Genomic DNA, 13,234 nt, shown 5'->3' with positions numbered 1-13,234 from the left:
GCCAAGTGCTCTTATGTAATTACTGTCTTTTCCATCCTGCCTCCAAGGCCTTTGTGAGTGCCTCCCCCTGCTGCTCTGGCCCGTGTCAGGCTTGGCTCTCCCTCCCTCCTTCCATCCGCCCCACACAGCATCACGATTTGCTCAGCTAAACAGCTGATTCCTTCTGGAAGCAAAGTTCAGGCTTTTGGCTGCTGCCTTTGCTACCCTTGGAAAGAGAGCTCACATGTTTCAAGAGCTGGGAAGTGATGGGCGACACTGGTCCCCGCTTACTTCATCTCCATCACTGCCCAGCTGCAGCCAGATTCCTTCAGCTTGCTCTTCCATAGTACCTGCAAGTGGGAAGGGGGACACCTGAGACATGGAAAGGTGGCAGTGAGCTTTTATGCTTCAGGTGCCCCCAAGTCACCTTGTAATAGCAGTGGATCCTCAGCCATATTTGGATCACTGATCATCTCTGACCAGGCTGCAGAATGGGTTGGGAAGACAAATCTTTTCCAGCCTATGGGCTCCATGGCTGTGCATGAGGCTTATGTAACAGCCAGCCCTTGTTACCCAAGAGCACCAACACAGTATAAAATTGCTGGCTTAGAATATCTTGTACGTCTCTGAGGACAGGCAGGCCTGTTGGACATCAGCTGCGTGGCAACATTTCTCTCATAACTTGTGCCCATGTGGGGCCAGGATCAACCAGGAACAACACATTCCCTGGCTTTATGCAGGCTGTTGCTGAGTTTGAGGGCACTTTTGCCAGCAGGGATTTCTGCTGTGGGCTGCTCAGCAGCCTGGACTGTCTCACACGGAGATCAAGGCCTGGCAAAGCCATTACATTTTTTTGCTTTGCATTGCTGAAATGCCACGTGGCTGAGGAGCAGCTGAAAGAGCTGTTCACCTGTACTCGTTGCTGGAGCAAAGCTGTTGCGAGACCTGGCAGTTTCCAGCACTGAGAATGAAAGTGTGAACTTGTCCTACTTCCCATTGCCCCCACAGCTAGTCGGAGACACCACACGTCTGCCAGACACAGCTGAACGGTCTATCAGAGACTGACTGACAAGCTGTGTCAGTTGGAGATACCTTGCAGCTAAGGGCGCATCACCCAGGCTGCCCCTCTCCCCAGAGGCTGCTTTGCCAACTTGAGTGTCCCATCTCCTACCCCGCCTTGTGAGCCTGTCTACAAGACCACTGAGACAAGAAGCTGCCCCAGTATTCACCCCAAACTCTGCCAACTGACTACGAGCGCTAATCCTACTACAACCAGCAAGACTTCACTGCCTTGTGAGCATCTCGGCCCAACAGCTTGGCTGGGTGGGAGATAACAGGTGACATTGCAGCCTGTTTGAAACAGTTCTTAAAAATAAACTTCGGCTGAGCCTTTTGCTTCTCTGCATCTGAATGCCTCCTTGTCCCATCCACTTCTATGGAGAGACTCAGGAGTTTTTACCCCTGTGCTGCCATCTCCTCCACATACTCCTAGCCCTGTCCTGAGCCACAGTAGGTCACTACTGGGGACATCTCAACTCTCACAAGTAATGCTGAGAAAGGTGGACAGTGGTAAGGGAAAGGAAATTCTCTTCAGAGGTGTCCATGATCTTTCTCACCAAAGAAACAAGCACTTCATGGCAAGAAGGAGGGGAAGCTGGTGTTTAAGAGCTCACAGAAACTCTTGGATCTGTGACAGGTACTTCCCAGTGAGGGAACCACCCTGACACCAAGGCAGTTTGAAGCAGAGAGGTTCCAGTGTCACTTGGTTGCACTGTCCTGAGTCTGGTCCTAAAACCAGCCAACAGGGCAAGAGTCTTGCCATGTTCTGTGGCCATTTGATCCAGTACAATCATGTTCATCACTCCATCTTCAAGGCATGGGGCACAGTCTTTGTTCCGTATCTGTGCAGTAAAGCTCGATGCTTTCCACAGCAACAGATCTCTGCTGAAACTGTATGATGCCTTTTTGTTATGCCTGAGGGTCCAACGGAGGGCTCTGCATGGATCTCCACATCCATGCACCTCCATGGTGAATATGTGAGATTTCCAAGAAGATAGTGGTGTTGGAGAGAGGGGTCCCGATGAAAGTCCCGACAATATCCCTTGTTCCTGCAGTCAGCACACCGTGAGGTGTGCAGAGGTGGCTGGGACCATTGGTGCAACATCCCCGCCGGGCAGGGCGCTGCCTCGAACCCGAGACACTTCCAACCGGGAAAAGGGCAGGTGTGTGACAAGCGGACACGTCCCTGCCGCAGCCCGTCCGGCTGCCCACCCCCCCGGGTCCCCGCCCGCCCGGTTTTCCCCGCCGGATGCCGCCCCCCGCCGCCAGCTCCCCGCCCACCTCCCCGCACCCCCCCGCCCGCCGGCCCGGCGGCTGCCGACTGCCCCCTGCAGGACCTGCCGCGCAGCGCCCCGCTCCGCCTGCTCCCGGCCCCGGCGCTGCTCGGCTGCCTGCAAAGGACGGGCGGCCTGCTTGTCCTGCGCTTGTGACCGAGAGCGGTTTGCTGGCTTGGGTGGGCTCACGTTCCTCTGTCCTCTCTGCAAACCCCCGCTCACAGCTTAGAAGCTGCTCTGGTTAAAGACCGTCGAAGGAAAAGGTGATAGGGCACCGTCTGTGCATTGGCAGTTCATGGGATCATAGAATAGTTTGGGTTGGAAGGGACCTTCGAAGGTCATCTAGTCCAACCCCATTGCAATGAGCAGGGACATCTTCAACTAGATCAGGTTTCTCAGAGCCCTGTCCAGTCTGGCTGTAAATGTTTCCAGGGATTTAGCATCTACCACCTCTCTGCGCAATCTGAGACATGCCATCAGTCAAAGCATATGTATTTCCTTCCCATACGGTCCTGTTCGTCATATATAGAAGGACATGCTGCAGCCCAGGCTCTTTAGCTGGCTGCATTGATGTGCCGGGTGTGTGTGAATGTGTGTGTTTGTGCATGATGTGGTAAGAGTGAGAGCTGAGTGAGCCGGCTGCATTGTGTGTGGTGTTTGCATATTTTATGCTTGGGAAGGCAAAGAACACCAAGTTTTCATGAGCAAATATTTGCATATTTTCCACTTGTTCGAGCAGATAAAGCATTTCAATTCTCTGTTGCATCCTCAGGAGAGCCAGGAACATCATCTTCTCAGCAGTGTTTCCCTTTCTTGTCTCTCTCTGCCTCTTTTTCCTAACAGCTCCACAATTTCAACAACTGATTCAGTGCTTCCTGCCCCCTCCCCACATGCCCTTGTTCCATCGTTCTGTAGCAGCTGAAGCAGAATGTGTCCTGGACAGTTTTGCTGTTGCCTGAGCTGAGTTGCAGTGTTCCCCTGCTGATGACAAATACAGCAGCTCCCTAACAACAGCTTCAAATGACATCAAGTGTGGGCTGTGTTAGTAACAGCCAGAATCGTATCCTCGCCTCTGCACCCAGGAACCCCTCCCCAGTTGCCACTCACTGCCCTTCCAGTTTCTCTCCTGAGGATCCATCACAGAGCAGAAGAGTCACACTGAGTGGGTCCAAAGCTCCCCCTGGCCACTGTTAGGCTGGCAGGAACGTGCTTGGGTTTGCGTGTATGGTGGGTCCGTGTGTGGGCAGGGTCATTTGCAAGGTCAGTTTGTCATCTCCCAGTTTTAGCTTACATGTGGGCTGTGTGTGTTGTGCTCCTGTGTTCGTGTTTAGGCCAAGAGGTACAGGCATGTCTAGGTGTGCATGAATCTGTGTGGGTGGCCACATACGGTCCCATGCACACATAGATATACTCGAATCAAAGCACCCACAGACATGAATATGTATATATATTTATAAACATTCACACGGTCACGTGTACCCACACATACACAGATGCAATCACATAAATACTCATTTGTATGCATGCATACAGATCACATACATACGCCTCTCTACATCTGCTGTTGTGCACTCTGACATGTGCATACAAACTATCTGAGCAGCTGGCAGAATGGGCTCTCAGTGCCTCTAACATTCCGTCTGTGATCAAACATTTGCTGGAAAGAGGCATTGCACAATGCTGCTGAAACCATTGCGGCCTTTTCTAGTCCTGCAGCTCTCATCTCTACGTGATGAGAATAAAACCTTTTATGCAGTACAGGGCTTGATGGAGCCCTTATCTCTGTGTTTCTGCACTCAGAATAGAAAAATCCATTTCCACATATGACTGGAACAAATCCCGCTGAACATCAGCCAGAATTTCACTTAGCCGCTGTGCACAATCCCAGTGGCCTCCAAGTTGCCCAAAGTCATCCACACCATCAACAGGAGAGGGATCCCAAGGGCAGTCAGAGTAACGCTATTACCACAGAGAAAGCTGGGGATGCACCAGAAAGGAGACGGAGCTGAGGAGAGCAGCAGGGGTCAGAGGCCTGTGATTCCAAACATCTGTTCCTATGAAAAACAGCCTTTTAATCAATGATGATACTTTGCAGAATTTTGTAGCGCTTATTTTCTCCTCATGAATTTCAGACAAAAAAAACCACAACCAAACAACAAACTTTTTCTTTTCTCTCCTCCGGTCTTATTCAACTCCATTTTTTCCACCAATTTATTACTGAAGAATAAGGTGCAGCATAGGGCAGGAGAAAAAAACACAAGACAGAAAAATACTATACTTGTGATGCTTTTGTTTTAAACTCCTGTTTAAATGAAAGATCTTCAGTTTCTGCAGGTCTTCCTGGAAAACATTTTGGTTTTTCCCAGCAGAGCCGCCTTGCTAGTGGGCTCAAACTCCATGTATCACACTGATGTCTCCTTGGCATATTTGCTCAGCGCTGGCATTGCAGTGCTTGGGCTCTTCAGAGATGTAGGTATTTTAAGAAGCCAACCAGTTGGTGGAGTTTCTTGAGTGGTGACATGCAGCAGATGGAGCTGCAAAGGCATGCGAAGTGAAGCCTCAGCTCAATTCAGTGGTGAAGGAGAACGTTTCTGATGAGTGTGTTGGCAGCCAGGGAACTACCCCACCTCCTCAAGGCTGCTGGGTAGTCCCTCTGGAGAACAGAACCCTTTTGATATCTGCCCCCCACCCATCTGATCTGCCTCCTGCAAGGTCCTCATTCACTGTCACGTACCTTCTTCAGCACCTGGTTATCAGCCATGACCAGTGTTACATGCTCCCCAGCTAGTACAGTTTCTCCTCTGTCCTGCAGTGATTGCCCTGCCAGTGATGCTCAGCATTCACCTTGCCCTGTTCCTCACTGCAAGAGGAGCAAAACAGACCTCCATGTAAATTACTGTCTTGTCCATCTAGCTGATCACTCAGTAACCAGACCTATTATCTTCCTAGTGTTTGTTGCCCCATATAGAGGCAGGAACTTTGGCAGTTCATCTTCATTCTTCTGGGATTTCTTGACTGTTTTTTGTCCAGTGGATGTGGTAGCTCCCCAAGTGAAGTGGGGAAAAAAATAAAAAAAAAAAAGAAAAAAAAAGGTACTTCTTTAGTCCAACAGATTGTGTATCCCACACCCGTGAATAATTCGGCTGTTTTTCTCACTGAGGCCCACAGTGTGGGCAGCTGGTGTAGGGATGGAAGAAGGAGATGTGAAGAGGTAGCAGAGGATAGAAACTGGCTACCAAGTGCTTTCTTTTGCCCATGAGTTGAGCCAGCACACCTGGGTGTCTGCTCACACTCAGAGGAGCAAGCACACTCTGCAAGAGGAGCAAAGCAGTAGCTGTGTGGTATTGCTGGTAGCTCAGGTTCTAAGTCTACAGGCAAGGATGGCTTGGCACCAGCATCCCAGGCTCAAAGACCAACCAAGAGGATGGAGAATTCATAGGGACAATCGTGACCTCTGTCAGGGAGGTGACGGCTGTACCAGTGGCTGAAAGCACAGCTGAATGTCTTTTGCTTGGTCATGTTTGTAGTCCCTCCCCACACCTCCTCTGCTCTCTGGCCTGGCTAGAACATGTCTCCTCACCTGATGCTCTGCTACAGTTTTTTTCCAAACTCCAGTGTCCTGCTCTCCAGTTCCTGATGGCTACCAGGCGTTCACTTCTCACATCACCTTTGGGTTACCTTGCTTCCTGATATAGTGATTTTGTCCCTATCATCCTCAGCTGTTGCAGCTTGTTCTGCTTCCCAGTCCAGGGCTTTTTTCTTCTGTCCCAGAACACCTGGCCCCTTGCTATCCCTTCCTATCTTATACCTTCTCTCAAGTTACCTGTGAGACACCTTTCCATCACCCAGCCAGCTCTTGTCACTGACCCTCCATGGACTGCCTCCTCCAGCACCTCCTGACCTCAAGGAGGCATGGATTCTCGTGGTGGATCCTGCCTTCCCATTTGTCAAAACTATTTGTGGAGAAAAGTGCTCAGATATAGCCAAGGGCTCTGATATGAGAGTCTTCCTGGTGTCTGTATCTTAGCAACAGCATTTATGGAGAAGTTCGCCGTGTGGGGACAGTCATACAGTAGAGCCTGCAGGAATGAAGCCAAAGTACAAATATATGTGACTGCTCCTCTAGCCTGCACACTCAGACAGGCCCACCTACAACTTCCCTCCAACAACTGATGCACAGAAGCAACAGTCATCCACCATTCACAGCAACACACATCCTTACCTACGCGCTCACACATGCGCACACATTCTCATATGTACTTGTGTGCTGCCACAACCATATCTACGCTTAGATGTCCCACAATTACATAAACACACTTCCTCATGTGTTCATATATGCTTATACACACACATACCCCCTTGTCTACATTTGTACACATTTATGAACATCCCACAGCCACACACAGATTGGCATCAGCGTCCAACCCACACACAACTCCCACCAGCACTGGCTCCTTCACATCTGACCATGTTCAGCCATTCATACAGTCTAGTGATCAACCTTTGCATACAGCCACCTTTGTACACATGCAGACACATAATTTCTTCTCCATCCTGAGCCAAGTACCGGATTATTTCCCATAAGACAAATTAATTCACACACTGGACATCCCACAACCTCCCTCTGCTCTCTGCCCCGATCCTTAATCTCCTGTACCAAGTAAACATTACTCCATCCAAAGACCAACTCATCTCAAAGATATTGTGTCTTCTCAGGAGAGCCAAATCTATAGCACCCTCCCTTCCCTAAACACACAGAATGGTTCCACCCAGCTGGCCTTTTAAGTGCAAAGGCTCTTTGTTTATTCACAGTAAGGCTTAGGGAGAGGAAAAGGTGAAGGGCATTTCAACTTGTAAGAAACCCTGCCTCCAACCCATGCCTCATTGTCTTCTTCTCTACCCTTGTTACACCTTCCACCAGGGTGCAGAGGCACCAGGAAAACCCTGAAGAGTGTGAGGTTCAGGAAAGAATTGTCCCATTTGTTCTCCTGGGCAAGTCTCATCAGCCTGCCCAGAGTCCATGAAAGCCCTGGAAAGAAAGAGGAGTCTTTGAGCAGTCAGAGTGGTCTCCAACCAGGACCAGCATGGATAGGGAAATTGTCCCCCAGACTTATTGGAGAGAAGCTGGCATATCTTAGCTCCAGACATTTTTCTTCCTGTTCTTCCTTTAGGGTAAACTGCTTCTCATGTTTCTAAGGAAGATAACCAAAGCACTGGGATGTCTATTAGAGATCTTCAGTGGCACGTGTTGTATATGCCATTTTAAGGACTTCTTTGAGGTGCCACAGTCAGATAGCAGCTGATGCCCTCTGCAGCTGGATGATTTAAGGATGAATCCTGCAGTCTAGGGCTGACCTTGCTTTCTTCATACTGTCAGTGTCCATTATATCTTCAGCTCTCCCTGGATCCAGTCCTTCCTTTACCTGGTACCACACAAACTGCAGGTGTCCCTTCCAAAGCCAAGAACAGTGCCTTGCTTATTTCCCAAGCTCATGGAGCCCTACTGATCTTTAAGCAGAGTCTTGGCCTTGAATATTCTCTTGTATCAACCTCTCCCATCACCTTTGAGGTGGTAAATCACAGAGAGTGAAGGGAATCCCAATATCTCTTTCCCCTGCACCATCCTTTTCATCATAAATAACTGACATGCAAGTTGTTGCTCTTTTCACATCCCACAGGCTCCTCGGGGAGTGTTTTTTGCTCATTGCTTTCTCCTTCCCTACTGCTTAGAGGGTGTTCCTGCCTGTCATTACCATTCTGGGTGATCTTGCTGATCTCACCCTCTTCCCTTTCATCATCAGTCTTCTCTGGGGGACATGCTGGTACCTCCTGGCTCTGGACTCGGCGGGACGGCCTGAGGATGGCCCTGCGGAAGCCCTGCTTGAAGCGGTAGGAGAGGAAGCCATAGATGATAGGATTGGCACAGCTGTTGGCGTATGGCAGCACCACCACGAGGAAGTAGACACCAAAGAGGGATGGCTCCTCTGGCAGTGGGCAGACGACATTGATTATGTTGAGGACATAGAAGGGGAGCCAGCAAAGGACGAAGACAGCCACAACAGCCACCACCATGCGAGTCACCCTGCGCTCTGAAAGCTTGTGCTTGGAGGACAGAGCCCTCACCCGCCTGCCAGAGGAACGTACCTTCACAACAATAAGAAGGTAGCAGAGACAAATCACCAGCAGTGGCCCAAAGAACCCCAGGGTGGCAGTGTAGACAATGAAGCCAGCTCTCCACACTGAGGCAGGCTCTGGCCACTGAATGTGGCATGTGCTCATCCCTAAGGGGACATTTGAGAAGACCACCACCGGCAGTACCACCACAGAAGAGAGCACCCACACAGTTGCACTCACAGCCTTGGCCACCCGTGCAGTCCGCCATTTGGAGGACTTCCCTGGGTGGACCACAGCAAGGTAGCGATCAACACTCATCACTGTCAGGCAGAAGATGCTGGTGAACTGGTTGATGGCATCCACAGCCATCACCAAGCGGCACATGAAAGACCCAAAAGGCCAGTAGGACAGGGCATTTTGTGCAGCCAGAAAGGGCAGGCCCAGCATGAAAAGCTCATCAGCTAGGGCCAGATTCAAGATGTAGACATTGGTCACCGACTCGCTCACAGAGTGACGCAGGACCACATAAATGACCAGAGAATTCCCAACCAGCCCCACCACGCAGACAATGAGGTAGACCAGGGGGATGAGGACACCACTGAAAACCACACCAGGGCTGGCGGTGGTGGAGCCATTGGGAGTGCTGAAGCCTGCCCAGCTGCCAGAGACATTCTTCTCCTCGGAGACTGACGGTGTGGGGAGGCTGAAAGCAGAAGCGTCCATAGCAAAGGCAGGGAAGACAGTGGGAGATAGAGTCCTTGCAGGATCAGTTACCAATCTGGAGGTGAGAAGAAGAGACAAAAAAACCCATTGATACTGGGGACATGTCAACTGGACAAGTCACAAGTAAAATCTCCACATTAATTGTGTGTAGGTATGGACAGGCATGGGAAGTCAAGGTGAATTTGAGGATGCTGGCAGCCACTGAAAGATGTAGGACAATATTGACTGCATCTAGACCTGGGAGGCACAGTGAGCATGGTTGTGGCTCAACGTGGGCCAGTGGATCCTCTCCCCTAGTGAAAGATCCTCTGGATAAAGAATCACAGACTATGATAGGGACAGGAAACTTTCATTTTCTGCTAATGGCTCCAATACTGAGGACACAGTCACCAGGGGACTGATTCTTATTTATGAATGGCAGGTGCCTTACAAACAAAAGAGGGGAGAGCATCCAGTGACAAAATGCCATTTCAACTCTGGCTCCCCCATTCACTGAGTATCTTCCTGACTGCTGAAGCTCTTTTTGGACTGGGCAGGTTATGGAGTTGTTAGCCCTACCAGCAGAAACGAAAACATCTCCACTCTCAATTCAAACCCAGAGGCTGAGCTCAACACCTGAGCTGAAAGGTAGCTGGTTTGTGTTATGTCAGTTTGAGAGTAAAGGAAGAGCCAGATTATTCTGGGTACGTAAAAAGAGATCAGTCCAGATCTCTCTCTTGTCTCTTTCTCTTGTTTTCTCTCTCCTTCTGCACCTTGCAACACACTGCTAATGTAAAAGGCTCTGCCTGCCCCAGCTGTTTGCAACACCAAAACAGTGTCCCAGCCCTCCTAATCTGAGGTGTCCAATTGCCCATCACGTCAGGGTTTGGCATGGAAACAGTGCTCAGATCACTCAGAGAAAGCCTTGAACAAACAAGGTTTCCACTCTCCAACAGCTCACTGCTGACACTGGGTGAGAAGCTGCAGGGAGAGAAGAGACAGAAAAGGGAAGGATGTGCCTTTTTTTTATTGTCAGGGCTCCAGATATGTGGGTGACAGAGTCCAGCATATACTGCAGACCAGAGACATTCTGGCAAAGATTATGCAGGGGAGATTTGTGATGCTTTCAGGATCAGCTGGGCTATGGCAAAATTTTCTGGAATTATGGACTGGCAGGGTCACTCTTTTGATGAGCTAGCTCCTTGGAAGTGAGGATGACTTGGTGAAAGAGGACAGGGACCCTGAGGCTCTCAGGGCTCTGAATCTTCTGTGTTATTGAAATAAAACCTGAGGATCTCAAAGGAAAGGACTCCCAATATTAACTACTTTTGGGAGGCCAGAAACACTCCAGAGACTTTTCTCCCAGGTGCAATTTTCTGTAGCACCACAACTTTGTTCACACATCTTGATATTACAGCATTTATTCTTTTTGTAGATGTCACTCCAGTTTCTGAAAACCTTAGGGGAGATCTGAACTTTGGATGGATTCCTTGGACATCAGATAGGCAGATCCAACAGATTCCACAGGTGTATCAAATCTTATGCTGAAAGAACCTCATCTGATAGACCCCGAAAACCACAGTTGGACAACTATGTCTTCAGACCATTTCTACAGTCTATTGCATAAATGTTTCCTGTTATAGTTAAATATACTTTGAAGGACTGGAATTGTTTAGACTCTTTATTTTCAGATGCCTTAGGCTGTGACATACTGTCCTGATAGAAGTCCACCTCTTGCGGCTGTCCCACACATCATGAGTGGCTGCAGTGAATGGTCAGAGTAGGAAGTTATTCAAAACTCTACTTCTAAACTCAAGGATCTTTTCTCTGATGTATTTTTCCACTGTTGTTCCAGTGACACAAGTCACTTGTTGGAGGAAAGGGAAGGGTGGTGGCTGCTCTGGGGACAAAGATGGCTGCAAAGGGTGGCAGAGACCAGAACAGTATGTTCATAAAGCGATGATCCTCTATAAGGTGAGGACATAGTTAGGAATCACTTTGCATGTTCCTCCTGCATGCAAACAAATTTCCAAAAAAAGAAGCATTTGGACACATAGACCCACAAAAATCAAATTTGGATGGGGACATTCATGCTGGGGTTGGAGAGCATCTGGGGAAGTATCTGGGGTCTAGAACTCAAAGATGATTGCTCAGGCTGTGGCTTAGCAATACAGTAAACCCAGCTTCAGGGTCCCAAAACCCCTATAAAAATGCCAAGTACTGTTTCGCTATAAACTCATTCTCCTGCTCAGAGAGCTGCAATGAAGAAACTTCATTTTTAAGCAGGCATGGTCTGCCTGTCCCATTTTAACTTTGCCAAGTACCATATACCAACTCAAGCACCATATCACATATTTTGGCTAGTTTGACAGAACGACCACTGGAAACCAGTGCTTCATCTGGATTGGATCCACTCTGATGGCCGCTTCGGCAGCGCATGCATGGACAAGAATTGGTTTGCCTCAGACTTTTATAATGTGTTGGAATCTGCATGGGGTCTGTCACCATTGATGAGGAGAACACCTGTTGCAAGATGCTTGAGATTCCCTAACAGGTGCTGCCAGAATATACCTGGTCCCTATATGTGGAGGGCAGAGGGAAGAAGGTAAATTGGTGCCTCTGTTTTCTTTAGGGGAGAGAAAAAAAAAAAAAAGTATATATTTCTGCATTGAATGAAAGGAGGAGGTGGATGCTAAGAGCTGAATATAGACCTGCTTACAAAGCAGGAATAAAAGCTGCAAGGGACCAGAGAGTCCAGTAACCTGCAACCTTCTTGCCACCCTCCCCTCCTGTCCACCTTGTTTCCCATGGCCCTATCCTAGCTCAGGACTGCCCCTGCAGATTTCCTTCTCTGGGACTGCAGAGTCAACTTCTGCATGGACTCATGCGCGCGGGAGACATCTGGGAAGAGCAGGCAGAGCCGCCTGGTACTTACGTGTCGTTGGGATGTACATTTTCCTCTGATTCACCAGGAGAATCCGTGTCATATTTTTCCCCTTCCCCTTTCTTTAAAAGCAATTGAGCAAAGCAGTCCCAGGAGGGAGCTGGTCCCGCCACGCACTACCGGGGACGCAAGTCCTTCTTCCTTGACCTGCCCATAGCCCCCTTCTCCGTGACTGGTGTGGGACTGGGGCCCACTCCCGTGTCCCGCAGGTGGCCGGCGGCTGGGCTGGCGTCCGCCCGGGACTGCGCGGTCCCTCACCCTCGGTCCGGCGGGTCCCCGCCCCGCGGTCCCCTCGCCATCTGAGGGAGAGGGGGCGCGTCCGCCGGGCCGGGGCGGCCGGAGCAAAGCGGCGGCTACCGGGGGGGACGAATACCGGTAGCCAATCGCCGCCACGCACGGAAACACCGGCAGGAGAAGCAGAAGCGGGGGATGGACGATAGGGCAGGAAAAGGGAGAGGAGCGGGGGGAGTGACGGGATGGAGAATAAAAGAGGTAGCGGGGGAGTGCAGGAGAGGGGCAATGGAAGACGGGGAGCTTAGAGGAACGGAGGATGGAGGGATGGGGAGTGGGGTAAAAGAGGCTGTGGACAGTGGAGAGGGAGAGAGGGATGCAGAGAGCAGCCGTGCGATGGGAGAGCGGCGTGGCGGGGCGGGGGGTGGTGCTCCGCTCGGCTCACCGGCTCTGTGTTTCGAGGATCCTGCGTGCAGGACCGGTGCTGCTCGGAGCTGCAGGAACACGGCAAAGCCTTCTGGCTGTCAAGATGCTCAGAAACCGGGATTGATACTGAGCACACAAACCCTTCTCCCTTCTGCTCTTCCCCATGAGCACCTCCACATGGATGGAGCAGAGGGTAGATGGGCTATTATGGGGTCTGTCCGACTCAACTCCCTCTCCTGGCTCCACACACGATCTCATGTCTTTTGCACCATCTTTAGGAAAAACGCTCCAGTTCAACAGCCCCAAGCTCTCCTACCAAATTTATTGTCTGATGCAAGGAGCGGACCCAGAAGAAACGGGCAGGGCAAGAAATGAAGGTCCTTTGTGTGAGTAGTTTTCCCGGGAAGGAAATTAGGATTTTCCCATGCCATTCCCTGCACAAATGGCTTTCCTGTGGTCCTCATCCCCTTTCCTGTCCTGCAGCCAGCATCAGTGACTCCTTGTG

The 13,234-nt window shown here is 50.2% G+C and overlaps 1 protein-coding gene across 1 annotated transcript; it reads right to left on the bottom strand.

The window, feature by feature from the left end:
* Positions 1-4,473: 4,473 nt before the first annotated feature.
* Positions 4,474-12,782, bottom strand: SSTR3 (somatostatin receptor 3). The gene is made up of 2 exons (XM_065847447.2): positions 12,064-12,782; positions 4,474-9,204 (listed from the first exon to the last, which is right to left on the bottom strand). The coding sequence occupies exon 2, from the start codon at positions 9,147-9,149 to the stop codon at positions 7,944-7,946; it is 1,206 nt and encodes a 401-aa protein (XP_065703519.1). The 5' UTR covers positions 9,150-9,204; positions 12,064-12,782; the 3' UTR covers positions 4,474-7,943.
* Positions 12,783-13,234: the final 452 nt, after the last annotated feature.

This window comes from Patagioenas fasciata, chromosome 1 (assembly GCF_037038585.1).
Source record: "Patagioenas fasciata isolate bPatFas1 chromosome 1, bPatFas1.hap1, whole genome shotgun sequence".
Taxonomy (NCBI): Eukaryota; Metazoa; Chordata; class Aves; order Columbiformes; family Columbidae; genus Patagioenas; species Patagioenas fasciata.
The sequence above is the reverse complement of the archived record's forward strand: the minus strand, read 5'-3'. Positions and strand labels throughout refer to the sequence as shown.